This window comes from Patiria miniata, unplaced genomic scaffold (genome assembly GCF_015706575.1).
Source record: "Patiria miniata isolate m_02_andy unplaced genomic scaffold, ASM1570657v1 HiC_scaffold_6, whole genome shotgun sequence".
Taxonomy (NCBI): Eukaryota; Metazoa; Echinodermata; class Asteroidea; order Valvatida; family Asterinidae; genus Patiria; species Patiria miniata.
Window position 1 is genome coordinate 13,140,173 of NW_024037073.1, and position 27,543 is coordinate 13,167,715.

Genomic DNA, 27,543 nt, shown 5'->3' on the forward strand with positions numbered 1-27,543 from the left:
TTAATTACAATAAAAAGCAACAAACACAAGAGAGAAAGAATACAAGGCACCAGTCTATTACGGAAATCCAAACACATAAAGTATGCTGTATGGTACCCAACCAACAGTTTCCATTGCTAGCTCACGTCACAGATAAGAAGATGTGAAACTTCGGTCTTATAACTGGTTTGGCTTCGGGTCTAGATTTTGTTGTTCGCTGATCGCTGACAACGTTAAAACCTAATTGCATTACACAAAACTGTTTCTGATTATTTAAAGGTGGGCCCGTCCGTATCGATTTTTGTGTGTGAAATCGGGACATGAATTTAGCCAGCGTTCCACCAAGAACTTCAAAATCGCCCGAAACCAAAGATGAAACCACGGATTGAGAAATGCGTTTTAAGTCTGGTTCCGGGTCTAGCATTACATGCTTTAGAACCACAAGGTGGGAGTCCGCGACACGGTGTATGTTTGTTGTTTCATTATGGAGGAAGGAAACAGACTGCCGCTGTATATAAACGTACATTATTCGCGAACATTAACGTGACCACCATTAACGTTTTATTTTGGGACTCGAGTCTTATTAGCCTTCCTCGAGTCGAGTCGAGTCATTCTGATGAGGGACTCGAGTCGAGTCGAGTCATTTGCTCGCAGTGACTCGAGTCGAGTCGAGTCATTTACCCGTCGGGACTCGAGTCGAGTCGAGTCGCCAAAAAATGTGACTCGAGTCGGACTCGAGTCGAGTCATTGACTCGAATCATTACAACTCTGACTTGATTTCAAGTCGATTTAAAAACTCGGTTTCCTCTCGCAGTCTGCTTTTTTCGAGAATTACCCATGAGGAAATTTCCTCACTGAAAAACGTGACCCCATCTGCGGCAGGTTTCAGAACCACCGGAATCCCCCGCCCCATGTTTTGGATTTTACTGCATGCACCAAGAAAGGGAATCATTGGTGCCATTGTTGCAGCACAGTTTCTTTCGATAACTGTAGAGAATGGACGCATCGGCTTCGTCTCGGGCTACAGCGCCCTTCTTCCCTCTTTACAAAAAAAAATGTAAAAAATGGTAAACTATACAAAATGACTCCTTAGTTATTAGGGAAAAAACCTATTCGATAGGTTTTTGGATGACGTGGATGTAGTAAGAAGGGTTGTCGCCCTCCTTGAGAGTCTGAAAGTCCCCATACACGGTGTGCTTGCTGTTTTCACCGAAGGCTTCCTTGAGGAGTTCCGTGAAAGCATTCAGGCGGTGAGGATAGTAAGACAGACGGAACCTGCAAAGAGGAAAGGAGGCATATCAATAACATCACAATGACACTCATTAACTTAATGCCAAATATAATAGACATTGTCCACAGTAACTGTGTTCTGTAAACAAAGTTCCAGTGTTTATCTTCCCTGCATACGCCCTATATTTTTTTTAATTTTTTTTTATCAAAGAGCGGTTCAATTCACGTTGCACATTATTGTTGCCGACAGCGTTGTGAGCATGATGTTGCAACTAAAAGACGGGCCTTTCGCAAAGAGGAAAGGTCACAGATGACTTTACGTTAAGACCTTCGTTCATAATCACCGCCCTACCTAAAGACTCTACCGCTAATCTCCCTAACCACAACTTGTAAAGGCAACAGGAGCTTCGCAAGGCATTGTGGATATGTCGCTTGCAATGACCAATACAAGTTTGTAATACATTCAAGTCGCAAGTGTCATGCGCACACGAAAGACCCCAGAAGACAGGTATAAAGCTCGGAGGATATGCCACAAGTGCACTTGTATTTTAGGCGTTGGATGCGAGGGTAGACCTACTTGTAGACTTCACCGTCAATTTCCTTGTGTTTTTTGCTGTCTTCATTGTTGTGATCATCGATGGAGATGAAGTAGTCTAACGTCACCATGGAGGGCCGGCCGTTGACGTACAACACTGATGTCTGGATGTCTTTGATGCAATTACCCTGAGGATTTAAACCAAGTCAGAATTATTGGAGAAAAAACACCAATTCTGATGATTTTGCAAAACAGTGTGAATCAAATTAGGTTTTGCCCTTCACCGACGTATAAACACTGTATACTCAGTGTGTTACCTCCCGAGTGAAAGTTGGAAAAAAAATCACTCGGGTGGGACTCGAACCCACGACCTCCTGCTTTCTAGTGCAGACGTCTTACCACTCAACCACTCTCGTCTTACCACTCAAATCTCTCATTATATCAAGTTACGGAATTTCGAAGTACTGTCCACAGATCACAAAAAAGCGCCTTGTATCCTTAGGCAATTTGGCGCTGTATAAATCCAGTTATTGTTCTCGTTGTGCTGAAAGAAAGTTTTCTTTCAGGACAACGAGAACAACTCTCATAGAGATGCATGTGTATTGTTACCATTTTGTGTGATCCGCGGACAGAACATTAAAACGGCGTTTAAAGGACATGACTCGAATTATTCTAGTACTAAAAGAAAGCTCATTGATTGGGCTTTCATATCCTTGATTTTGAAAGTGCTACAGGCAGAACTTCATTCAAAAATTTGTCCTGCCATTTGGATTTCGTTTTTTTTTTACTCTCGCTGTAAACAAGTCCCACATCCATAATTTGGTGCTCTCTAAATGCAGATATACATGCACGAAGGGCCGCGAATTGAAATTCGGAAATTCTTTGCAAAGCAACTAAACTGTTTTCTGCATACAATGTCCGATAGAGACAACTTTCTTGGTTTAATATCATTGGTTTAAAAGTGCATATTTTTTTTTTAATAATCGAGAGTATCCATGTCATTTCCGGATCCCTGAGGGCGGGCCTGCTGGTGATGCTGTGATATTGCTTCGGTACTCTGTCATTTTTGTTGTTGATATTTTCGTTCTGCATTGTGACAGTTTGTGTATAAAGCCTTAATTGTAAAGCTGCTTCTTATGTTGTTTTTTAACAGCGTCTCGATCCCTTCAAAGTATCGTTTGCTGTTCATCAATAAATTAGTACCAGCATCAACAAATAACCCTTAACGATGACAATTTATTCGTAATGACATCAGATGTGAAGTTTACCACGTAATAGATGTTCTTGATGGGTGCTCTGCCGATGTCTATGATAGAGTCGTAGTTGCGATGGTCGATGATTAGAATCCCGCCTGGTTTGAGCATGGTGGCGAAGTTGGCCAGGGCCGCGCGGTGGTTCTCCTGGGTGCCCTCGAAGTCCGGCAGATGGGCGAAGGAGTTGCCGAGGCAGATGATGGAATCGTAACCCTCTCCCTCTCTAGGAATGTCTTCTGGCAGGGTCAGCCAATTGGCAACCTCAATTTCTGTCCAAAAGATAAATAATAAGATTCAAATTAACCTACGCAATCGTCAACGTATAATATAATCATACTGGCAAACTTTTCATGGTGTCGAAAATCGTGACGGATTTTGGTTCATCCTGAAACGACTGTTGTAATTTCAGTAATATTAAACTTTGTAAATCCAACGTGGGCAGTATGTCATTGAAATTTCAAATACTTTTTTTCATTGGCGGGAATATTTTTTACAAAAATAGTCATTGCTCTGAGTGACGTTGTTCACGAGAATAAATGTTCGATACTCGGGCACGTAGTGTTCTAAATTTTACCTTACCTTGTTAGAAAATGGTGTCAAGTATTTTTTTTTTCACTTTTAACAGGAAAGGTGTAAAAGCAACCTTGATTTTTCAGCGTGATCAGCGGCGTAAAGCCAAGGTTCTCATCCTGCTTTTTTTGGGGGGGGGGGGCTGGATGTTACAGTGGAGGGATGCCCAATTTCTCCGTGCTCAAAGGTAGATATGTTTTGTTTTTTTCACCGGACACCCGGCCTCCGTAAATCAAATAGTGTGTGTGTGTGTGGGGGGGGGGGGGGGGGGGGGGGGCTGGACACCATCCTCAGTGGGGGTTGGACACCATCCTCAGTGGGGGCGCTGTTCAAAACCGAATTCATGGTCATTGTCAGACAACAGGTAAAGGTATCGCTAAACGCGTTTCACGGGACGTTAAAATAAACAGGCAATCGGAGAAAAACAGGTTTTCGCCCAAAATAAATTTAAAATGTGAAAAAAAGGCACTTTACGTCAAACCCACGAATCATTATTCCGTGACTTTTGCCGATTGCCAAATTTCCAGTGTGGCGGTGGGGCCGACGATTTTTTATGGTAGGCGTTCTCCCCACCACGCCCCCTCCCCGTAGCTATTCCCCGCTGCGTGATTGCAGAAGCTGTAATTTTCAGATCAATGACCACGGGAAAATGTTGGCAGTTAACAAGGATTAGATTTTCGAAACGTTATTTTGTGTTCCTCAGTGGACTCCTTAATCACTGCTATAGTTTTAATGCAAACGTCCGGACAATTTGTTGCAATCAAACCCATGGCACTGAATAATTCTCGATAAAGTTTTCCAGAATGATATACCATGCATGGCGGGGGATTTTATGGGAGCTCTCAAGATTCCCACGTTCTACTTCTAGTAGGAGCTGGGAGTTTGGGGTACCGGGTCTTATCGGCGCATTTCATAATACGCACAGTAGGCAGTGCAAAACTACCAAAGCTTTGGCAAGCCTTGGTTTCAGAGCTAGCGCATGCATAAGACACCTGATTGCCTAATTACCCCAGTGGTCAAAGCATTCTTCTTTACGGCGGGCCCATCTCTCTCTGAAAGCATGCAGGACCATCTTATCGGAGGCATCACAACTCATGACACGGAAACCTGCCTCCAGAAGCATCACAGAGTCGATGCTGAATCAAAGACAAAAGAACGGACGTGGAATGGGGATTATTAAGAGCATGGAGGTACCTCCATGATAAGAGTGATGTTCTTGCATTGGCGCACCAGGATTTCTCCTGTTCATAATGACAGAATGAGGCTTACCCAGTTCCACACGCTGCATCGAGGACGTAGTGGCAATTTCTTGACCTGAGTAGGTCCACCAAGAAATGCCTGTAGTTCTCCGTCCTGTCTGTGCGACTACCGATGTAGTATTCCCAGACCTTGGCCGCCTTGCCGTCGGCGTACTGGTCGGGTATGCCCTGAGCGGCCACGCCCAGAGAACGGGTTCGGTATACGCTGTCCACCATGTTGGTATATCGTGCTTAGTCGCAAACTGTTTGAACGTCTGCGGAAAGGAATTGAGGGGTGACGGAAGGATAAGAATTACAGATGAGCAAGGCTTCGGATCATAAACTTACAGCATAGTACAGGGTGAGTAAAAAAAACAAAAACGAAACACAAATATCGGGACCATTGCTTTTAGTGAAGTTCTAAATGTAGCATTTTCACAATCTAAACTCAATTTATAAGCTTTCTTTTATTACAAGAATCATTCAAATCACTCATGTAATTTTCAAGTTACGGACTTTTAAACACAAGCACCGTTTTAATTAAAGTTCTGTCCACGGATCACAAAAAGGTAAGTGTTCTTTCAGCAAAACAAAAACATATCATGATTTATAGGGATGTGTGTGAATTGCTTCTCGTTTTGCTGCAAGAACGCACACCTTTTGTGATCCGTGGACAGAACTTTAAAATGATGGTCGTGTTTAAAATTCCGTAACTTGAAAAGTACATTAAGCGATTTGAATAATTCTTGTACTAAAAGAAAGCGTATGAATTGGGCTTTCATATTCTATATTTTGAAAGTGCTACATGTAGAACTTCACTAAAACAATAGTCCTGACAATTGGGTTCGTTTTTTTTTTACTCACCCTGTATAGCACATTTTAGGCCTAACTTTCCTGACATGGTAAAATTATGTTTTATTAGTTACTCATTATACTGGGACCTGTTTCGGAGATCGATTCAGATAGTTTCGAGTCGGGATTGACCGGTGACACACTGGGGAAATTGGGTCCAATAGGGGTGGGAGTGGCGCTTATAGAGCCCAATTTCTCAGAATAAGTCTTATTTCGTGCCTCTCCAAAATTCCGAGTGGGACACCAGGGAGAAGCAATTTTTCGTGGATGAAAATGAATGATAGAATAGTTTCATTGGAATGAAAAATCTCTTAAAATAGCCAAGAAAACCTATATTACAACTCACGGCTGCAGAATCGGATGAATGTGAAAGTTGCTCTCTTCGCGCAATAGTTTTTTGTTATGATTTTCTAGCAATATGAAGTATTTCACTTTAGAATGAGACATCGAACAAAAAAACTCCGCCAAATTATGGTGTGGAATAATTACTCTACATTTGAATTATTTGGGGGACTTTTTATCTTCGGAATATTTTGTGATCTAAGCGTATCTGTTTGTACGTTTATGTTAGAGGCACAAAAAAAAAACAGCAGGAGAATGAACGCCTTTTTACAATTAAGTGCTGGTTTTCCAGACCAAATGGCCGATTTTAATTCACAGATGCTTTCTCTATGCTATGTATCTCCTATTTTCTCGTAGTCCCGCATTGTTTTCGGTTGTTGTTTGTTCTTCTGCTGCACCCTTCTGCCAGCACATTAGGCTACGTCATAAAACTTATCAAAGTAGCTGTCCAACTCTTGATATCTAATAATTAATGTAGGGTCTTATCACATAATATATATTTCAACAATTTGCAGTACAGAAAGCCTTTAAGTCTTCTAAACAACGATACTGATACCAAACGTAAAACTCAAGTTTGAATCTAAAATAATGTACACATATGGTAACTTTACCGCAAATCCGTAGAGCTTCCAAAGATGACTGCTGCCGAGGATGTCCAAGCGATGTGTGCTGGCGTGTTTACATTTTTGAGCCCGTTTATAAAGCGCCGCAGCAAAGCTGTTGACACTAGACTGGTGCTCAATTCGTGGCCTTGTTACTTCATCAATAATGCAGTGTGTGTTTCTAGACGCTAAGCCGATTTCCAATAACAACAAAATCAATATCAGTAGATATTTGTGGCATATCTCCGAGCGATTACTCTTGATAGAATGATCCGGATTCATCCGGTTATATCTAGTTCCCCATCGTAAGGCCTCATACGATATCAGCTGATCTGCTATGTCAACAAATATTGCATTGCTTGTATACAAACTGTGAACGTATAGTACAACTTTAGCTGTGGAGTCGTTAGGTAGGGTGGGTGGCCGCAAGGGCCATTTCGATATATTGCGGACAAAATTTCGCGAGGCTAGAAGTCGCCATCAACCCGAAACAAAAATGTCCATTTTCTACTTGTTGCTTTCTTCTTTTTCAAAAGTTTTCTCAGGGATTCTTTTAAAAACGAAAGTAAAGTCCTTATTTCTTTGTCATTGATTTCCAGTTTGGGACTATCCCTTATAATTATGTGAATCGTTCCTTTCTGATCTTGGAAACTAGGATACAGCTCAGGGTTACATAGGAGTGTGTTCTCTATGATTTCAGTTTGGTGTCAACAAGATAACAACTGATATATCAAATGCACTGTTTAGAAGTAGGCCTAACAGTTGCACTATTCAGGCGCATGCAAAGAAATTTAGCAACATAAAGTTATGCCGCATGGATGCCAAACGGATTACCAGCAGCAAATCGTAACATAATTAGTAGATCATTCATTCAGCAAATCGTTACTCAATAATTAATACTTGGGGCATTATTGTTTCAGATTTCTCTTATTTAAACGTAGATGTCAAGGCCTACTGAATCTTCCTGAAATGCAACGGGTACCGTTTATATTCATTGATTAACTTCGTGGATGCCTGCCTCCAAAGACCGCAGTTCTTGGGGATAGGAGGTATTTAAGCATTGTTTTAGATGCGACACTGTACTGTCGTGCTTCGGTGTTTTGTGCGATTCACCCTATTATGATGTCACACAATGTAAATGAAAAGCTAACAAAATGCAAGTCATGGACCAATAAGAACCGTTTTGTGCACATAGCGTTTTATTTACTCGGCGACCTTTGTAATGTACACACGTGCAAGATTTCACCAGTTCAGGGCGGTTTATTATTTACAACGTCGCAATATAGACCAGCTTTTGTCTCCAATCTCCCAATTTTCGTGGGAAATATATATTTCACAGCCCGTGGGTTTGAGCTATTTTCACTCTACTAGCAACGTTTGTCGGTGCTTTCAGACACTAAATCATGTTCGTGTTTTATTAGCTATCCGCGTTTTTCAAAAGATGTTGCACTCTGATTTTAAACCTCTATTCCAATACATAAAACCTCTATTCCAATACACTAGCGTTGCACCGCTTATGAATGACCAAAAAATATTTGCCACATATAATATCATTATTATTATATCTGTAAAATAGTATTATTATATGACAGAGACAATTTAAATATTGTATGATAGAGGTTTTGTGTGGGGGAGCTGTGAAGGTTGTTTTTCGGGTTTTGCCCTTCGTTGATGATATAGCACACACGCAGTACACTGTCGGAGCCGTCACAGCCTGCGAGAAGAAATCACAAGCTAACTCAAGCGGGACCCGAACCCACGATCTCTTGCTTACCAGCGCAGATGTGTTACCAAGCTTCTTCCCAGGGTGTGCTTTCAACCTCGAGACAATAGTATAGAGAGCAGCTGGTGGGAGCGCTCTGCTCGAAAACCATGAGGACGAGGTTGGATGCCTTACCATGATATTATATCGGTGAAGGGCAAAACCCTAAATTTACAGAAATGTGACCTCTTCCTGGGATGGCTTGTTTTTAGTCCAGGGAAAATCTACAATGCTTTCACTTAATGCAGCGAATTACAACACTGGCCAAGAAAAATACACCGTGATTCGCAGGGCGCGATAGAACTTTCACATGTATTTGTTTTGCATTATGGGCTAAAAATTATTTATCATGATAAGGACTTATCAATGATGCTGCATTTTGTAAAGTTATCATAACTATTTAGTCATTAATTAATTTCTACAATCGTTCATACATGAAAACAGTTTGCCAGTCTTATCATGAGGTCCATTCACACAGACTGAATATAGTGAAAGAATTTTTAAAAAATATTTCCCCAATATTACAGTCCAATACTCCGAAAAACATTCAAATCATTTACTCGAATGCAACTCCTTAACTGATATTTGGGAGTTGATATTTCTTGTGATTTTTGATATTTTACTGACTTTTGTTTTGAAATATGGTAAATCCATTTTTTTTACTGAAAAGAAACTTATGAAAAGCTTTGGCAGTCCTCTTAAAGAGTTTTACAGTTTTCTTCAGATGATAGTAAAGGTCTCAAGTTTGGCTCTTATCAATGAGAAATGGAATACAACTTATGGTTTTTTTTAAGATGCAAATGTATTTAGTATCCGAATTCCTCTAAATGAATTTTTTTAAACAGGAAACTTTTAATCAGTCATATCTTTATTTGTACAGTAGTGTTAACCTTAATCCCCAAGACCCTTTTTGCTAGGAAGCATCCTCAATCCTCCAAAATCCTCCAAAATTTTGCATTTAGCGCCTCAATCCTTCAAAATCATCAGACAGTCCAGCCTCTCAAAATGTATTCATCCTCAATCCTACAAAATCCTCTTGTGCTTCATTCACCATTCATCCTCAATCCTCCAAAATCCTCATGTGCTTAAACACCATTCATCCTCAATCCTCCAAAATCCCCCTCCTCTTCAAACACCATTCATCCTCATTCCTCCAAAATCCTCCAAAACCACCAGGAGGATTTTGGAGGATTGAGGATGGTGCAGCTTCAGTTGTGAAATCAGGAGTCCCATTTTGTATTTATTTAATTATCATTATAAAAAAAAATACCACAAGAATTGCAAAATGTGGACAATGTGAAGGTTTTTCTAGACACCACTTGCAATTTCGACAGTTACATAAGGGTAGAGTTTTGGGCAGACATGTGTAGTCTGCAGAACTACCTGTGCATATGTGCTTGTATCAGGCCTGGCTTGTATTCAATCTTGCCTCCCTTTTTTCGGCAACTCAATATCTACCCCTGTCTTGTTCTACTTCAGAGATCACAGCCAGAACAGACGCTCAAAGATGAGATTTAGGCTGAAAATCAGTTCTTAGGCAATGTCTTGCAGTCTGGGAACCAGACCAAGATGGCTGTAATGAACAAGGTAGTGACAGCAATCAGGGGCCATGCTTGCAAGCTTGTCCACCATTGCATAGTCTCCAGTCTCTCTCTTCTCAGAATCCCTTCTCCACAAGCCACTGCTTGACCTCGTCCCGGAACATGCCCTTAAAGTGCACCCATCGGCCAAACTCACTCACTCTCATGGGCAGGGTACAGCCTTCTAACCTTTCAAGGTGTGTCTTGAGCTCCTCTGCCAAAGCCTAGGAGTCAGAAAAGAAGCCAACAGTATTTGTATTAAATAATGAAAGGTTTGCGGAAACACCATGTGCGAATAATTTCTCAACTAAGAGAATGGTTCTGAAAAGAACCGGAGGTATAAACTCGACGCTCCGGTCAGTATGCTCTGACCGGAACGTTGAGTTTATACCTCTGGTTCTTTTCAGAACCATTCTCTTAGTTGAGAAATTATTCGCACATAGTGTTTCCGCAAATCTTTCATTATTTAGTATCTCCACCATGCAAAGCCTCAAATCTTACTTAGTATTTGTATTTTGAATAAAAATATACTGCAAAGTATTGAACTACTTTGTAAGTATTCGCCTACCCACGATCTACTGCATGGTGTACTTTGTTATATTATTTACTTATCCAAGAACTATACACTATTATGATGTGTCATCATGATGTTTCAGTGTCCGAATGAAAAATCAATACAAAATCTGACACAAGCAGAGATTCTATTTGAAGAAACTAAATATGTCCAGATCATGGTATCTGAATCTACCGCAATTTACAATGAAGGTCAAAGATTCTTGACAAATAAGGTGAAATAAAAAACAACATGTTAAGCGTCCCTGTTTTTTTTTACCGAAAAAATGACAAATTTTCACTCGTGACATCATTTTAACCTCTTTATTTGTTGCATCTAGCCAATATAAAGCTATGTCGTTTCCCGAGTCGAATGGCGGCCATTTAAAAAAAAAACTGGACGCCATCTTGAAAATAGCCGGTCGGGCGGCCATTTTGAAGGAAAAAAAAGGCCCTCCTGCTTCCTTCTTTTCAAAAACACAGGACGCTAAACATTTTTTTTTATTTCGCCTAACAGTCTTAAAAATGATAAATACAAACTGCAGAAATTTCCAGACACTACAGAGATGTTATCATTGTCATTTTGAACTCGGACTAGGAGGTCCTTACTCTGAAGCACCTTTGAGAATGTCAGACAGTAAACTCACCCATATATCGCCCTCTATATTCTTGATGACAGTCAGCTGTTGGGTGTTGCCAAACTTCAGTTTCAGGTAGACTGGTATGCTGTGATATCGCGTCCTTCGCACTGTGTACGGTGTGCCTGGAACAGCTCCTGTGCAAACACCAGATGCCACAATGTTATCTCCAAAACTTCTTATAAACAAAGGGTTGTAAATAACAACCAGTAATTGATTCATTTTTAAGTAATTACAAGTCAACTCCCTGTCATATCGCAACTCATGTGACAACGTATCAGTAGGCATACTGCCTAGCGCTTGTCGGCGTGTCTACAATCTTTAATACTGGCACATGGCGGGGAATATTTCGCTGGCTATCACTAGGTCTCATAAGCACCCAGTAATATGTATTTCAACTTCACCTGCAGCTGTGGGATGATCGTGCACAGTTATTTGTTACCATTATGTTAATCTTCAACGACGAGTTCGCTTTGCTGGCCACCCTCCTGCCACCGTGGTGTAAACCAGGTCATATCTGATGTATTATGTTGGGGACTTCCATGCCCTAATAGAGGACGAAGACCTTTCAACTACATTGATGTGATTGGCAGAGACACCCAATGTGAAATTGAAGACCTTCCGTACATAATGAGGGATAAAGACACCTGGCATGGCATTGTGAACGAGATCTCGGTTGCGACCGCTAGATAATGACGATGATGTTAATCTTACATGCAAGATTATGAATGTCTCATCTCCTAGACCTAACCCGTAGAAAAGGGAATTGGGAAATTCTACTTAAAAAGTCATTTATAAAAAAGACTTTTAGGATACCTTTGGGTGGAGCCCAGCCTGAGGGTGTAGGGTATTTCTCGTGAGCCGGGGGAGTAGGGGGCTCTAATGATGGAATCAACCTCTCCACATATTTGAAGTCTTCTTTGGACTCAATATACTCTGTTCTTGCATCTTCCTCCCTTACCAAGTCCTTCGGGTGGTAAAAATTTGGCGGAAAGGAGTCCAGTCTGGGACAGCTTGTAGAGATGCTCCTTTTTAGGAGGGAGTGGATACAAGGACGTGCAGTCTGCAAATTTTATGAGAAAAGTTGAATATACAGTTAATGGACATCTTTCAAGAAAAAAATGCAATGCTTTAAATCAACAGGCAAAATTTCAAAATTCATGAATCAATGGTCGAGCATGAACATAATATAAATGCAAAACATTGTCGTATATTGCCGGAGGTAATGCTGGCAAGCTAACGTTTACTAAAGGTTTTCCGGCAGCAATCCATATCAACAGAGGGCGCTGTACTCTCTAAGATAGGGCTGAATTATAAGATGTATTAAATTACCACCAACAGTTGTGTAGCACCCTTGATGTAGTAGATAAGCAACGTAACTCATGAGCGGGAAGATTCGGGTTCAATCCCGATCCCTGCTGGCGACATTTCTAAGGTTTTTTTTTCCCCATCCCCCCAAAATAAAAATATTCTTCTTTTATTATTTTAACATGTCTCAAACATTTTATTGCAGAGTACACTGTATTACATTTTCTTTTTCAGATTTGTGGCTCTGGAGGATTTTTTTTAAAGGGAAATAAAGTCCGAAATTGTAAAATGGTCTGATTCCCATCTTGTGAATACGAAGTTACAACGATAATGTTGGCATGAAGCCAGACTAAAATTTGTCACTGGAAAATGTCGAAGTACAAAAAACAGTAACTGGGCATGTTCAGTGCCTATCCGGCAAGCTAACGTTTACTAAAGGCTTGCCGTCTCCGGCAAAATATCCACTGCCTTTTTTTTAGTACCGTACACAGACTGGCAACAAGTCCAGTAGTACATCATGGCGGCGAATTGGCCAAATCTGTTCGTTGCTCTAGGTACTCTATAGCCCCATAAATGTGGCCTATTTACTGGACTGCCTCCGTAAACATAGGCCACACATCCACATGTACAAAAATCGTGTCGACGGAGCCAAATTTTGATTTTCACATTTAGGCTTAGTTTGTAGGTTTTTTTTGCTTTAGAAGCATACTCACCCTCTTTATAGGCTAATCAGAAAGTGCTGCCTTTTTCAGATGTATATTTTTCGTGAAATTTCCAGATTCATTTTTACACGTTTGCGTATCAAAATTTCAACATGAAATTTCACAAAAATTAGACATCTGAAAAAGGCAGCACTTTCTGATTAGCCTGTAAAGAGGGTGAGTATGTTTCTAAAGCAAAAAAAACCTACAAACTAAGCCTAAATGTGAAAATCAAAATTTGGCTCCGTCGACACGATTTTTGTACATGTGGATGTGTGGCCTATGTTTACGGAGGCAGTCCAGTAAATAGGCCACATTTATGGGGCTAGGTACTCCTAGAACTATGAGGCTCCACGTAGTGGAGCCTCATAGGTTCAGAAGCCCGCAAAATTGTTGTCAGCACAAAACACTAATTAAGTACAAAAACGTCCATCCCAAGCAGGCCGTTTTCCACAGAACCGCTGCACAGTTTGCCCCTAAACTCCATACAATACCTCATGACATACTCACGTTATGTGCACCCAACAAACATCGGTGGATTCTGTCTGTTTTTCGGCAAAAATGATGAAAAATATGCCCTTTCTGCACTGAGCCAACCTAACACTTGAAACGAGCACGCGTGCAGAATGATCGCAGTTATTTTCGGTTCGATCGCTCGGAGCGCGCCGCGGGGGTATGGTGTAGGAGCGGAACGATAGTATGCACATGCGTACAAGTGCAAGTACGTACCCCCCGCGGCGCGCTCCGAGCGATCGAACCGAAAATAACTGTGATCATTCTGCACGCGTGCTCGTTTCAAGTGTTAGGTTGGCTCAGTGCGGAAAGGGCATATTTTTCATCATTTTTGCCGAAAAACAGACAGAATCCACCGATGTTTGTTGGGTGCACATAACGTGAGTATGTCATGAGGTATTGTATGGAGTTTAGGGGCAAACTGTGCAGCGGTTCTGTGGAAAACGGCCTGCTTGGGATGGACGTTTTTGTACTTAATTAGTGTTTTGTGCTGACAACAATTTTGCGGGCTTCTGAACCTATGAGGCTCCACTACGTGGAGCCTCATAGTTCTAGGAGTAGGGGCTAGGTACTCTAGTGATCATTCAGTCTCAGAATAGTTTTGCTTGACCGAACAACCCAGATTTTCTTAACACCCAATTCTTAATTTTTGGGGCCTTCCATTAATAAATAGTAATGAAAATAATCCTTGTTTTACCAGCCGTGCCATGTTATGTTAGTGAACGAGACAGCACCACACCGGATTTACATGCGATACCGAAATTGAAATTCCTAGTTTCGGCACACCGAATTTACAAATCCGTTGATTCTGCTGCAACAGGACTACATCTGATCCAAACATAACCCCATAAACATAACCCCACAAACATAACCCCACTTGCCTGCGCAAGTTTAAACTTGCGCGGGGGACTCAAATTGCGCTCGACAGGGCTAATCAAAACACTGCGTGTGGGCCTAGTAAGCTGGAAATTTCAAGCTAAGTCATGCCATGACATAAGTCCATCTATTCACGATATTCTTGTTATTCGTACACAACCAGAAGTATACTTACACTCGAAACCGTTCGCAATTTTATGGAGTTTTTGATGATTAAAAACGAGAGCACCGTTGACCTCGTGGAGAGCGCCATCTTTAAAAGTTTTCGGACTTCGCCTCTTGGTGGCGTGCTATATTATTATTGTCACGTCAAAAAAGCGCTGCGCCGCACCGGCTGATCGTGTTTTCCATGGAAAATTGAGGAAACACAGTTCTGACAGGTAAAGTAAGAAAAAGAATGTTTCATCCTGACGCCACTTTGTTTCACCCGCGTAGCCGGCAACAGGGTAGTTGGTTTGGACTTAGCTGGAGTTGCCCATCCCTAAATTGTATCATTGGGTTGTCATTTGAAAAGTTTCCTCCAGCCTAGCCCCACTAGTGTGGCCGTCGGTATGCTGCGCTGAACCTAAGGTTCAGCGCAGCATACCGACGGCCACACTAGTGGGGCTTACCACCTCCAGCCTAAATGACAACCCAATGCCAATGATAAAATTTAGGGCTGGGTAACTCCAGCTAGTTTGGACTTACAATTTTTTCAGCAACTCCCATTCATTTTGTGTTGCTTCGTTCTCTAGGTAACTGACTAAGGCTGCATCCGAATCTGTTGTCTAGAGCTAGGTCTAGGTCTTCGCTCCATTAGAAATACGCGGAGACGCGCTGACAATAGACGTAGCCGTAGCTTACTCCAAGAACTATGAGGCTCCGCGTGAGCGGAGCCTCATAGATCAAGAAGCCCGCAAAATTGCCTGCAGCACAAAACACTAATAAAGTATAAAAACGTCCATCAAAATGCAGCCATTTCACACAGAACCGCTGCACAGTTTGCCCCTATACTCCGTACTTTATCTCTTGACATACTCACGTATCTTGTGCGGAACTAATATAGGTGGATTCTGTCGGTTTTTAGGCCAAAATGATGAAAAATATGCCCTTTCCGCACTGAGCCAACCTGACACTTGAAACGTGCACGCATATGATCAAGCGATGATTTTCGGTTTGCTCGGAGTGCGCCGCGGGGGGTACGGTACAAGCGAAATGATGTGCATGCGTACAAGTGCATGTACCGCAATTTTGCGGGCTTCTTGATCTATGAGGCTCCGCTCACGCGGAGCCTCATAGTTCTAGGAGTAGCCGTAGCTCTGGAAGCCCGTTTCGGACACGGCCTTAGTCACTACCTCCGGCCGGTAACTTGTGAAGGACTCCCAAAGTCCCATCCCACTACAGCTAGTCCGAGTAACTAGGACTCTACGGATCGCTTTTTTAACATTTGGACATGGTCGGGTGATAGTAGATCGCCCGACAATGTCCAAATGTTAAAAAAGCGATCCGTACACCGGCAACAGGGTAGCCCCATAGGCCTTAATGTGGCCAATTTACACTATGACTATGACTCCGCGTGAGCACGCGGAGCCTCATAAGTCATAGTTCTAGGAGTAGCCAATTTACTGGACTACCTCTGTAAACAAAGGCCACACTTCCACCATGTTATGTACAAAAACATGTCGAATTAGAACTTTGTCATTTCTGTCAAATTTTGATTTTCAAATTTAAGCTTAGTTTGCCATTGCAGTTTATTTTTGCTTGGAAGCATACTCACCCTCTTTATACTAGGCTAATCAGAAAGTGCTGCCTTTTTCAGATGTCTATTTTTCGTGAAATTTCCAGATTCGTTTGCGCACGTTTGCGTATCAAACTTTCAATATGAAAATTTTTACGAAAATTAGACATCTGAAAAAGGCAGCACTTTCTGATTAGCCTTTAATTTTATAAAGAGGGTGAGTATGCTTCTAAAGCAAAAATAAACTACAAACTAAGCCTAAATGTGAATATCAAAATTTGACGAAGTTCGACATGTGTTTTTACTGAAAAAACGTTTTGTTCTTTTTGCAGAGGATCGATATGAAACAGACTAGTTGTAGATGAAAATTGGATTTTGTTGCTGTGTGACCGGAGACCACCCATCATGACCCATTCTGCATGTACATTATCATGTGCATACATGCACGTCCATATAAATGCGTGTATTATCATCATATCTGAGATTCAATCAGTCCAAGTAAAAAAATAAACCAGTTTCCCACCCCCGCCGACTTCGTTTTCGCCACCCACCTCCCTTCTTTTTATGCCCCGCGGCGAAGCCGAAGGGGCATACTGTTTCCGCCTTGTCCTTCCGTGGGTGGGTGTGTGGGTGGGTGAGTTTGTCTTACATACGCAGTGTGGACTTCCGAACAAAAGACGTCCACATAATGTAGGTAGCACCGATGTTGTGTGGACTTACCCCACGTCCACACAGTGTTTCCCCATTTCTGGAAAACAGGTTTAGAGGCATTTTTGGGTTAGGTTTATCTGTAGCAGAATGAAGAGAAACACTAAAGGGAATCATAGAAAAAAAATTGGGTTGAAAGAGTTTTCACAGTTTGAGAAAAATGAGTTTTTTCACTGGTTTTTCTTAACTACACGAAAGCAATGGAAAGTCCACACTAGTCATGTGAAACAAGTATGGGTGGGTGTGTGGGTGGGTGTGTGGGTGGGTGTGAGTTTGTCTTACATACGCAGTGTGGACTTCCGAACAAAAGACGTCCACATAATGTAGGTAGCACCGACGTTGTGTGGACTTACCCCACGTCCACACAGTGTTTCCCCATTTCTGGAAAACAGGTTTAGAGGCATTTTTGGGTTAGGTTTATCTGTAGCAGAATGAAGAGAAACACTAAAGGGAATCATAGAAAAAAAATTGGGTTGAAAGAGTTTTCACAGTTTGAGAAAAATGAGTTTTTTCACTGGTTTTTCTTAACTACACGAAAGCAATGGAAAGTCCACACTAGTCATGTGAAACAAGTATGGGTGGGTGGGTGGGTGTGTGTGTGTGTCCGGATAAATCTTGTCAGCGCGATAACTTGAGAAATACTTAACATATGAACTTCAAATTTGGTTTGTGGATTGTTCTTGGTAATCCTAAGAAGCCTTTTGCATTTGGGGCCAAAAGGCCAAAGGTCAAGTTCACAGTGGCTAAAACAATAGAAATCTTGTCAGCGCCATAACTTGAGAAATAATTAACATATGAACTTCAAATTTGGTTTGTGGATTGTTCTTGGTAATCCTAAGAAGCCTTTTGCATTTGGGGCCAAAAGGCCAAAGGTCAAGTTCACAGTGGCTAAAACAATAGAAATCTTGTCAGCGCGATAACTTGAGAAATACTTAACATATGAACTTCAAATTTGGTTTGTGGATTGTTTTTGGCAATCCTAAGAAGCCTTTTGCATTTGGGGCCAAAAGGCCAAAGGTCAAGTTCACAGTGGCTAAAACAATAGAAATCTTGTCAGCGTGATAACTTGAGAAATACTTTACATGTGAACTTCAAATTTGGTTTGTGGATTGCTCTTGGCAATCCTAAGAAGCCTATTGCATTTGGGGCCAAAAGGTCAAGGGTCAAGTTCACAGTGGCTAAAACAATAGAAATCTTGTCAGCGCGATAACTTGAGAAATACTTAACATACATGTATGAACTTCAAATTTGGTTTGTGGATTGTTCTTGGTAATCCTAAGAAGCCTATTGAATTTGGGGCCAAAAGGTCAATGGTCAAGTTCACAGTGGCTAAAACAATAGAAATCATGTATTTGTCCTGAGATTATAGGGATTAGGGATTAATTCATATAAAACCTACAGAAGACACTTATGCTGTCAATGAATGTTCCATGTGACCAAGGTACATGTAAGTTGATGTTAAAAGAGTGGTGTTATGTCATGGGAACTGTCACGTTTGCGGGGCATTTGTGTTTGTAAACACACCTGACTTGTTTTTTTTTTGTGTTAATTGAAAAAAAAATTGCAAAATGTATGAATTAAGTTCACCTTAATTCATGCTTTTGCACTTTTTTTTTAATTTATAAATTTGCAATATGTTTGCGAATATATTGTCAATATATTGTCCTTTTATTGTGTTTAAAAACAAAAAATTGTTGCTGTGTAGAAGCGTTAGCAGCTTTGGACACAATTGTATGAGTATCAGCATAAGAGAAAATGGAAGAATCCATCTGCCATGTTGGAAAATCCACCATCTTGACAAAAAAAGGGGGGGGGGGGTTGCCTCCTTCATTTTTTGCAAAAAGGCCCAGACGAGAAACTATAGTTTATTACCCATCCTTATCATGGAGGCCCACTGCAGGTGCTTTACTCAGCAGCATGTGACAACTACTTGTAGATAAGTATACTGACCTGGGCAAGAACTTTATTGACCTTTGGCAGTATAATCTCACTATTTATAATCATATCAGGTGTTATCTCGACATGACAAGGCATGAGAATTACTCTTTACACAATTTTTATTCATGAGCGGAATTTAACCGTGTGGTACAGTACTTCAATATTAATGGTACAGTACTGTCATGATAGTTCATGGTAAGTAGGACATCTAGCCCTCTATAAAAGTCTATGACATTTAGATTTTTATGAAGTTGAGGTGGAATACTGTTTCTGCCTTTATCTTCACGGTAAGTATGTTGTACAGGTTTATTCAGTGGGCAACAGTGCGTGCATCTTTCCAATGCACACTCTATCTCTATTCCTTGAGTGTACCTTCTCAGACTTTTGTCAGGCATTTGGTTGCGCAATTGGCCAAAAGCTCATGGGGCTTGGCTTAAATGTTCAGTCTGTTGTTGACTGCTGTGATGTGGGATAATGTGTTTTTCACACACTACATGTAGATCTAGAGGTCCAAGGGTGCTACATGTATTTGCCCTTTGTGTATAAAAAAAAACATGTTCAACTTCACAGCAGTCAACAACCAATTTTGTTATATCGTGGCTTGGATACTGCCATTTTATTGCACCGTCGCGTGCCCAGTCTTTAACCCTAACCGCCCTGAATCCTCCAAAATCCTTTTTGCAAATTGGAGGAATTTGCAGGATTGAGGTTACATGGCCAAAGTGCGTTGCTGATTTCGGAGTACGCACTGTGTCAAGGTCTTGGGCCGGACCTTGTGTTGTTTATGCTCAGCCGTGCATAAATTTAGTTCTTGATTATACTTGACATCCTCCGCACTGCTCCAGGATGTCACTGCCTCTGCCTCAGCCTATTGACAGTCATAGCCGGAGGATTTTGCAGGATTCAGGCAGTGGTCACCCCTCCATGGACCATATTCAAGAAACAACGGAGGAATTTGCAGGATTGAGGCTATATGCTATTTTTCCATGAGGCCACTTGGAGGATTTTGCAGGATTGAGGCTACATCCTAGCAAACAGGCAGGGAGTTAGGGTTAAAAATGACCTCATATACACTGCGTTGCATATAAATGACCTAATATACAATCAAATCTCATTTAGCTTGCAGATGGAGAATAGACTGAAGCCGGAGAGGATTCATATCAAGTGCAAGTTGGTCCAAACTCATCACCCTGATCGTTCCGCGTGACTGCCCGTCGTAAGCTCACTGCCGCCATGAGAGAGAAGAAACTCTTCACCCCAGGCCCTCTGGGTGTCAGCCTGAGCACCAAGCAGGCCATGCTGGTGGACCTGGGCTCCAGGGACTTGGAATTCATTCAGACGGTCAAGTCCATCCGATCCAGGCTTGTGGAGTTAGCTGGTGAGAATCCCTGACTTGAGAACCCAAGTGCAGATAGGGGACAATCATACAATCATTTTGAAAAGAAGTCTCTACATTTGTGCCAATCATAGATCCAAGTTCCATTTCGTTGAGTAAAATAATTGTGTAGTTTAAGAGTCATTAAAAAGATTCAAATCTATGTCAGAAACTATGTACCTCAAAAATGAAAAATTAAAAGTAGACTAAATTCAAGCCATGTAGGATCATTGCAATTACCCGGAAAAGTAATGTACATGTAACTACTGATTTAATGACAGAGACCTTGCTCAACGTGAAGATAGGACTGGTATCAAGTTTATTGTGTACCCATTCCGACTGAGATGGTATTTCTCGAACAAAAACACTTTTTTGAGCAATTTTGTTGCTTCAAACCAAACAAATGCACAAATACCAAGCGATCCTACATGTATGTACCTTTATAAAAACAGACGCAAAATACGTTTGAGGAGAAAGAAGAATAAAATACATGTACATTGGAACGCCACTATAATGAACATCACGGCATCCACAGAAAACGTTCGTAATAGCAATCGTCCGGTATAGCGATTTTAAGCTGCCGGTTCTCACTTTTCAATAAATAAATAACATGCCATGGTTACTGAAAGACAACTTTAAACATGGGCCGACTAGTGAATTATGTCATTACACAGTTTTTGAGCTTACTACCTACAGCAACAGGTGTCTTTCCCCTTGTATTCCTTGGGGAAATAAAAGTCACTTGTCGCTCTTCTGTTGACATTTTTCAACAGCAGTGTTTGGTACAGAACGATGTTCGGTATAACCAAATGTTTGATATAGCGACGTTCCACTGTACAAGGGGAATGTGTTGAAACCTTTTAAGACATGAACATGAAAGATGGGCATTCATGTTGCTGTCAGGTCATTGTTAGATATTGGTTTATCTGCAGGTGTTTCATCTGATGACTACACCTGTGTGCCCGTGCAAGGGAGTGGTACCTTTGCTATTGAGGCCGTTTTCACCTCTACAATCCCAAGAACAAATGGCAAAGTATGTTTTGCTTCGACCCCCCCCCCCCCCCTTGCATTAAAATCCTTCCTTAGTAATCTATAGGCAATGCCATGTTTGCCTGGGGAAGTTTTAACCCTACACTTTAGGCCTATTTGCACTGATTGTATGAAAATAGCACATAAACAAAGACACTGAAAAATTATAACTTGGTTACATAGATATTGATGGCTCAGTTGAAAGAATGCTGGAGGTTTTACCCCACTTACTTTATTTGTTTGGTTCAATTGGAGCTTGCTTTAAAGTACTTTATTTTAAAGAAGAAAAAGACCCATTGATACGCAAGCTGAAATTGACTAAATTTTAGAGAAATACAAATGCAGAAATTCAGTTTTGCACCCTGCTATTTCATGCAATGGACTGGCTTGCAATGAACTTTCGGATTGACTCAAGACTTCACTAAAGTATTTGTTTCATTATATCTAATGGCATATTTATATATTATTGGATGGCTTTGAGGTGGATACCAGAATATATTGCAAAGCTATGGCAATATTGCACGAGTCGAAGATGAGTGCAATATTGTCATACATGTCATAGCAAGTGCAATATATTCTTGTATCCACCGAGAACAAGCCATCCAATATTATTATTATTATTTATATCCGGCTGACTTGATCCGCAAGAAGCACAATTCAAGACACTGTCTTCATTACATCTTTTTCGCTTACATCAAACGTTTTGAAGCTCCCACTGTAATTGTTAACAACAGTGCGCGTATACCTGGCCTTCTGCGCGCTGCATGAGCGCTGCATGCACGCGGCGTGTTCCGTGTTCGATGGTACGCGCACGCTACGCTCTGTTGAGTGGTTGACAACTGTGACTTTCTATGCTCTTGATCAAGCGGGAACCAGCGAAAATGCCCGGAGTGACTGCAATAACAATGTTATTGCAGTCAACTTTTTATGAAAGCATACAATATGCTGATTTATTTTTACCGCCGGAAGCCTGATATAAATAATAATTGTAAATAGTGTCAAGCTCCAAAGTAACCCAGAATTACTAGCAAATTGTAATTAGTTTCTTTTTAGCATGGCCCCTGACCCCACATTCCTGCCTTTCCTTAATTAGCGTGTTGACTTTTCCCACCTCCCAGAAGTATCTGTCGTTGTTGCAGTGAGTCTTAAATCCGTTATTCACTGGTCTTCTCAGAGTCCATCCATGTCAATTCACAAGGCTGGTCACCAGCGACAGGCAACGAATAATAACATAGGAAAGCATTTGTAACAATTCATTTGAATATAGCAGGTGACTTGACTCAGATCTTGAAGACTTTTCGACATGGCTTGTGAGGACTTCATAATGTTTTAACTAATCCATTGCATAACCTTGTTTAAAAAATAACATACCAACTATAATACTGATTTCTGTACTCCAGGTTCTCGTTCTAGAGAACGGTGCCTACGGCCGGCGTTTTGGCCAGATTCTCAAGGTGCTTGGAGTAGACTTCAAGATCTTAACCTTCCTGGAGAATGAGAAGGTCGATGTGGGTTTGGTGGAAGAGACACTACGAGGGACCCAGGGCTGGACCAACGTGGCCGTGGTGCACTGTGAGACCAGCTCGGGGGTTATCAACCCCATCGGAGAGATAGGTCGACTAGTCAAGGAATGCGTACCAGGTAGAGTACAGTGTGGATATGTTGGTAGTTCCTTGTTCAGATGGCACTGTCTGAATACTCATGAGAGTGCGGGACGTGAATTTTTTTTCCCCACACGTTGCCATCTTTCCAAATGTTAATCACACAACCATCGATTCCAATTCCATCCCGGATCATTGCGAACACAACGACTCCAGGCATGAAGTGATGCGTAATAATCATTACAACCAGTGTGTGGTATCATATTTGTTTCGTTTTGTATTGAAATTTGTGAGGTCTTGACCGAGTTTTAGAAAACATATCAAGACCTCAAATATCTGAGACCGAGACCGGGACCACTGGGTTTTCAAGACTGAGACCACCAAAAACTGGTCTTGAGACCGGTCTCCAGACCTACAACACTGCCCTTGGTGTCCATGTATGATGGAACGCACCTGAGTATTGGTGCACCATGAAAGTGTTGCTAGGAGTGTCGATTAACGTAATGTTATTTTGCCTTTGGATTTAAGAAAGTTTCCACTGTAGTCAAAACCTTAGGCCCTCTTATTTCAAAAAGGATGGGAGTATTGGGGTAATAGTAATGCTGATAATCATGTAGACTTCAATAACATAAAACAACATAAGTCAGCTTAGACAAGCTTCAAACGGTTAAACCCCCCCCCCCCCCCTTTTCCTTCCATGGTCTGGGCTGTCAAGTAAAGAAACTGCAATTGTGTTTCATTTGTGTTGCAGATGCCAGCTACTTTGTAGATGCCATGAGTAGCTTTGGTGCTGTGGACATTGACTTCACGGCCAGCAAGATTGACTTCCTAGTCAGCTCAGCCAACAAATGCCTTGAAGGTGTGCCCGGATTCTCCTACGCCATCTGCAGGAAAGACAAACTCACTGGGTGCAAAGGTACGAAGGAATCAGCCTTATTAACCATAACCCTCCAAGATCCTTTAAATATTTACCTACGGCGAGCCAATACATCGGCTTGCCATGACACGTGCTGAAGATTTGATATATTGATTGTGGAATCTCTCCTGTGCCATGAGGGTTTCTCTCCGGGCTCTCCGGTTTTCCTCCCTCCGCAAAAATCAACACTTTCGATCTCTGGCTGCGCTTCGTGGTCGGTCAGACATTGGTCATATGGTGACAGTCTAAGGCGCCTTTACATGCTTTCGGCTCGACCACGTTGTGGCCGCGTCCTTCGCAATTCAGCTTCTCAGCTGCGAGTAAGGATGATTAGCCCCCCAATTTATGAAATTAGAATTTATATTGATTTGACATCATGGAGGATTAAAAATGAAAAAAATTACGGTGTTTAATGGTGGAAGAAATATTCGGGGGGGGGGGGGACCCACGGAATCAGGTAGGGACTGAAAACACAATCCAAATGTGGGCCGGGGCAGGAATTGCACCTCGGCCATAGCGGTGTAAGACGAGGAAAGAACCACTGTGTCAACTTGACTTGCCCTTTTTCTTTTCAGACCTTTCATCCAATTCTCAGACCTTTTTTGTTTCTTGACAATTTCATCCCTGACATATTATATTCAGGCTGGTCAAGGAGTCTATCTCTAGACTTGGTCAGTCAGTGGGAGACACTGGAGCAAACCGGTCAGTTCCGGTTCACCCCGCCCACCCATTGCATGCTAGCCTTCAAACAGGCGCTGACTGAATTGGAGGAAGAGGGAGGCATATCTGAGCGAAGAAAAAGGTCAGACATTTTTTTTAAGGCCACTTCCATTTGATATACATATTCTATGTAATTTTTATATAATATTGGACGGCTTTGAGAGAATACAAGAATATATCGCACGAGCTATAACAGAGTGCGATTTTGTTAGAGCGAGTGCAATATATTCTTGTATCCCCCGGAAAAAAGCCATCCGATATTATTATTTTCATAATCAGGCTGACTTGATCCGCAAGAAATAAATTTCATGATGCTGTCTTGTAATCATCGCCATCTGCTACCTCACTTTCACTCGATAGAGAATAAAAGAGCATAGCCACATAAATTAATTTTTTTAAATTTTTTTAAAAATTGTCCACAGATATAAGGAGAACAATCGCATCATTTGCGAAGGAATGAAGGCATTTGGTTTTAAGACATTGTTGGATGACACACATGACGGCTTCATTATAACGTCATTCCACTACCCACAGCATGACAATTTCAACTTCAAAGATTTCTACACAAGACTACAAGAAAAAGGTAGGTATAGGGCTCACTGCTTCACTGGTACCCTCTCTCTCTCCTTTCCATGCCGAGAATATAACTGAAGGATTATGGAACCAGTTTCCAATCATCAAGAATTCCTATTGAACATTATTTTCGGTTGAGGAAGGGCCCTACTGAATTTGGTCCTTATTTTACAAAGTTTTGCTGAATTTTCAATGTAATCACCAAAAATATAGCAAATTGTTGGAGAAAAATATATTTTTATGTGTGAGGCGTTCTGGCAGAATGAGACAGAACTGGGCACAGGCCATAGTGGAGAAAATGCCAAAAACCCATTGGGGTGATTTGTTTTTCAATGTTCAGATTGATTGATATTTGTAATCTTTGATATGTCTACCACACATATTTTAAAGAAATACTATGAAAATCTTGGAATAAAAGGGTTTGTAGGGAAAAGCAAGTGGCATCTTTCATTTTCACAACTATGAACTCGAAAATTTAAAGGCTATTTGCTCAGTATTTTATTTTTTTGGACATGTCGATAAATGCAAACTTTAAACAGCCATAAGTTGTCAGCGGAATGTCTGATGAAAGTGCAACAAACAGTATTTTAAATTTCTCCTTCCTGTTCTTCCTAATACCCTCATATTCTCATTCGACCTTTGCCCGTTCTGTCTCATTTTGCCACATATTGCATTTGTATGAAAGTTACTGAAAACAAAAATTTGAGCCAGGGGGTCATTGCCAGAAATTTGTTGACTGCTGTAAGAAATTTTAGCTCTCAACTGACGATATAAAATACTCTTCTTGCATCAGTTGCTACTTCTAAAAAAAAATATGTTTGTTAAGTTTTTTTAATTTCTCCATTTCTTCATCGTTTTCATCTCATTTTTGTTCCCGAAACATTCTCTCAACAGGGGTGTAAGGTGCTTTTCCTGATGTCTTCAGGAGTTGGCAATCATCCGGTGACGAGATGGCGACTTGGATACAGTGGAAATCACCGTTTTGGATTTGAGAAGTTTCACATTTCGCCAGATCAGGAAGCAATTCGTGGAATCTTTCACAGCAGATGAGGATAACCAGGTTCTTCTCTTAAAAATCAAATTTCATTCTGTTCGAGATTCCACCCAGCTTTTGATTTATCGTTTTATTAGATGTTAAAAGTTTCCAATTTCATCAGCTCAGGAAGCACTTCGTGGGATCTTTTATAGCAGATGGGGTTAACCAGGTGCTTCTCTGGAACAAATTTCATTCCAGATCCCACCCAGCTTTTTATTGATTGTTTTATCAGATGCGTGTGATTGGTCATCGGATGCCATAGAGGGGTTCTCTCCATCACGTATCTGAACAGTTGCTTCTTTTTTTCTTCTTTTCTTCCCCCTATTTGTTTCAGATCATTAAAAAGATTCATTGTCTTTTGCTTCTGCAGTGTTGCTATAAACTCTGACATTGCCAGTCTGTCCTAGCAGGCTTTTGCAAATAGAATGCAAGGCGCCCCCCCCCTAAAAAAAAAGCAATAATTAGCTTTGATGAAATTAGAATCTGCTGAGGGATTTATGAATATATCAAAATTCTTTTACAAAACCAAGTTTGTGACAAATAAATGATCATAAACTTTTCGTGGAACTTTAAAAAACAAAACAAAGCTGGCCTGAAATGCGCTTCAGTCGGGCAATGCTTGGATGTCTAATTTGCCATCATGATGTCATTGGTGCCGCGGTCTATACACTGCTTTTACTTGTAGGTCTTTCAAACACCAGTTATATGCAGGTGTTTTTACAAAACCCAAAACTACTTGCAATCGTATAATCACTCAAAAGTCATTCCCGCTGTCTCCATCTAGTATCATCAATCCGGGTTGCTGTTGTTTTCCATTGGTTGTAACTTCTGGGTTTGAATTTCCATGTTTTTTGTCTCTTTTTTTGTTTCTAATTTTTCAGATCAGGTGATCTACCCGGGCAAAGTGACTAAGACCGACTGTTTCCGTATCGGCAACATCGGCCACGTCTTCCCCCGAGACATGCGATATCTCTTGCAGTGTGTGCAGGAAGTCTGCAGTGATATGGGAATCCCACTCCCACTGAAGGAATAAACAGCCCACCAAGTATCAGCTAGAGACAACATGAGTAGGTTTGCTGAAGAGAGCCCACTGTCTTTCGTGATCAAATGCTTTTGATACCAGTAGGCTGACTATGTCCCAGATGTCAGCTGGACATCAATGGGCAGTGATTTAATTCGGGCGACTCACAATGCAGTGCGCCACCGAGACTTTGCCAGTTAAATTTTGCCAGTGCATTGTGGGAGATAGTCGACAAAATCGCAGTGCGGGACATCTCAAATTGTTAGTTTTTCCTGTCTATAGTTTCGTAAGCGTATAATTCGAGTATCTGTTTGCCCTTTTCTTTTCTTTTTATCAATTTGGTGTTTTTTTGTAAGGCGACAGAATGCTATTCCCCTA

The 27,543-nt window shown here is 41.2% G+C and overlaps 3 protein-coding genes across 6 annotated transcripts; 1 reads left to right on the forward strand and 2 right to left on the reverse strand.

Annotated features, from left to right (window-relative positions):
* Window positions 1-755: 755 nt before the first annotated feature.
* On the reverse strand, window positions 756-6,752 carry LOC119742662 (glycine N-methyltransferase-like). The gene is made up of 6 exons (XM_038218813.1): window positions 6,611-6,752; window positions 4,837-5,080; window positions 4,576-4,703; window positions 3,013-3,266; window positions 1,787-1,932; window positions 756-1,254 (listed from the first exon to the last, which is right to left on the reverse strand). The coding sequence occupies exons 2-6, from the start codon at window positions 5,040-5,042 to the stop codon at window positions 1,089-1,091; spliced, it is 900 nt and encodes a 299-aa protein (XP_038074741.1). The 5' UTR covers window positions 5,043-5,080; window positions 6,611-6,752; the 3' UTR covers window positions 756-1,088.
* Window positions 6,753-9,632: 2,880 nt separating this feature from the next.
* On the reverse strand, window positions 9,633-14,807 carry LOC119742663 (39S ribosomal protein L49, mitochondrial-like). The gene is made up of 4 exons (XM_038218814.1): window positions 14,707-14,807; window positions 11,950-12,196; window positions 11,143-11,270; window positions 9,633-10,167 (listed from the first exon to the last, which is right to left on the reverse strand). The coding sequence occupies exons 1-4, from the start codon at window positions 14,782-14,784 to the stop codon at window positions 10,021-10,023; spliced, it is 600 nt and encodes a 199-aa protein (XP_038074742.1). The 5' UTR covers window positions 14,785-14,807; the 3' UTR covers window positions 9,633-10,020.
* Window positions 14,808-14,825: 18 nt separating this feature from the next.
* Window positions 14,826-27,536, forward strand: LOC119742660 (2-aminoethylphosphonate--pyruvate transaminase-like). Of its 4 annotated transcripts, XR_005272891.1 has the most exons (9): window positions 14,827-14,911; window positions 20,014-20,272; window positions 21,202-21,302; window positions 22,699-22,939; window positions 23,651-23,815; window positions 24,458-24,617; window positions 24,958-25,118; window positions 26,003-26,168; window positions 27,026-27,160. XR_005272891.1 is itself a non-coding variant. In XM_038218810.1 (8 exons), the coding sequence occupies exons 2-8, from the start codon at window positions 20,128-20,130 to the stop codon at window positions 27,175-27,177; spliced, it is 1,125 nt and encodes a 374-aa protein (XP_038074738.1). In that variant the 5' UTR covers window positions 14,826-14,911; window positions 20,014-20,127; the 3' UTR covers window positions 27,178-27,536. The 4 variants fall into 4 exon arrangements, 3 of the variants coding, with proteins under 3 accessions (XP_038074738.1, XP_038074740.1, XP_038074739.1); XM_038218810.1 differs by lacking the exon at window positions 26,003-26,168 and having other exon boundaries at window positions 14,826-14,911; window positions 27,026-27,536; XM_038218812.1 differs by lacking the exons at window positions 14,827-14,911; window positions 26,003-26,168 and adding an exon at window positions 15,858-15,923 and having other exon boundaries at window positions 27,026-27,536.
* The last annotated feature ends 7 nt before the right edge of the window (window positions 27,537-27,543 follow it).

Coding starts and splice junctions, on each gene's coding strand:
- LOC119742663 (XM_038218814.1), bottom strand. CDS start 14,784: ATGGCGCTCTCCACGAGGTCAACGGTGCTCTCGTTTTTAATCATCAAA. Junction 11,271..11,949: donor AGGCTGGGCTCCACCCAAAG/GTATCCTAAAAG, acceptor GTGTTTGCACAG/GAGCTGTTCCAGGCACACCG. Junction 10,168..11,142: donor ATATAGAGGGCGATATATGG/GTGAGTTTACTG, acceptor TCTGACTCCTAG/GCTTTGGCAGAGGAGCTCAA.
- LOC119742660 (XM_038218810.1), top strand. CDS start 20,128: ATGAGAGAGAAGAAACTCTTCACCCCAGGCCCTCTGGGTGTCAGCCTG. Junction 20,273..21,201: donor CAGGCTTGTGGAGTTAGCTG/GTGAGAATCCCT, acceptor GTTTATCTGCAG/GTGTTTCATCTGATGACTAC. Junction 21,303..22,698: donor TCCCAAGAACAAATGGCAAA/GTATGTTTTGCT, acceptor TCTGTACTCCAG/GTTCTCGTTCTAGAGAACGG.
- LOC119742662 (XM_038218813.1), bottom strand. CDS start 5,042: ATGGTGGACAGCGTATACCGAACCCGTTCTCTGGGCGTGGCCGCTCAG. Junction 4,704..4,836: donor GATGCAGCGTGTGGAACTGG/GTAAGCCTCATT, acceptor TCTTTGATTCAG/CATCGACTCTGTGATGCTTC. Junction 1,255..1,786: donor ATTGACGGTGAAGTCTACAA/GTAGGTCTACCC, acceptor TCCTCTTTGCAG/GTTCCGTCTGTCTTACTATC.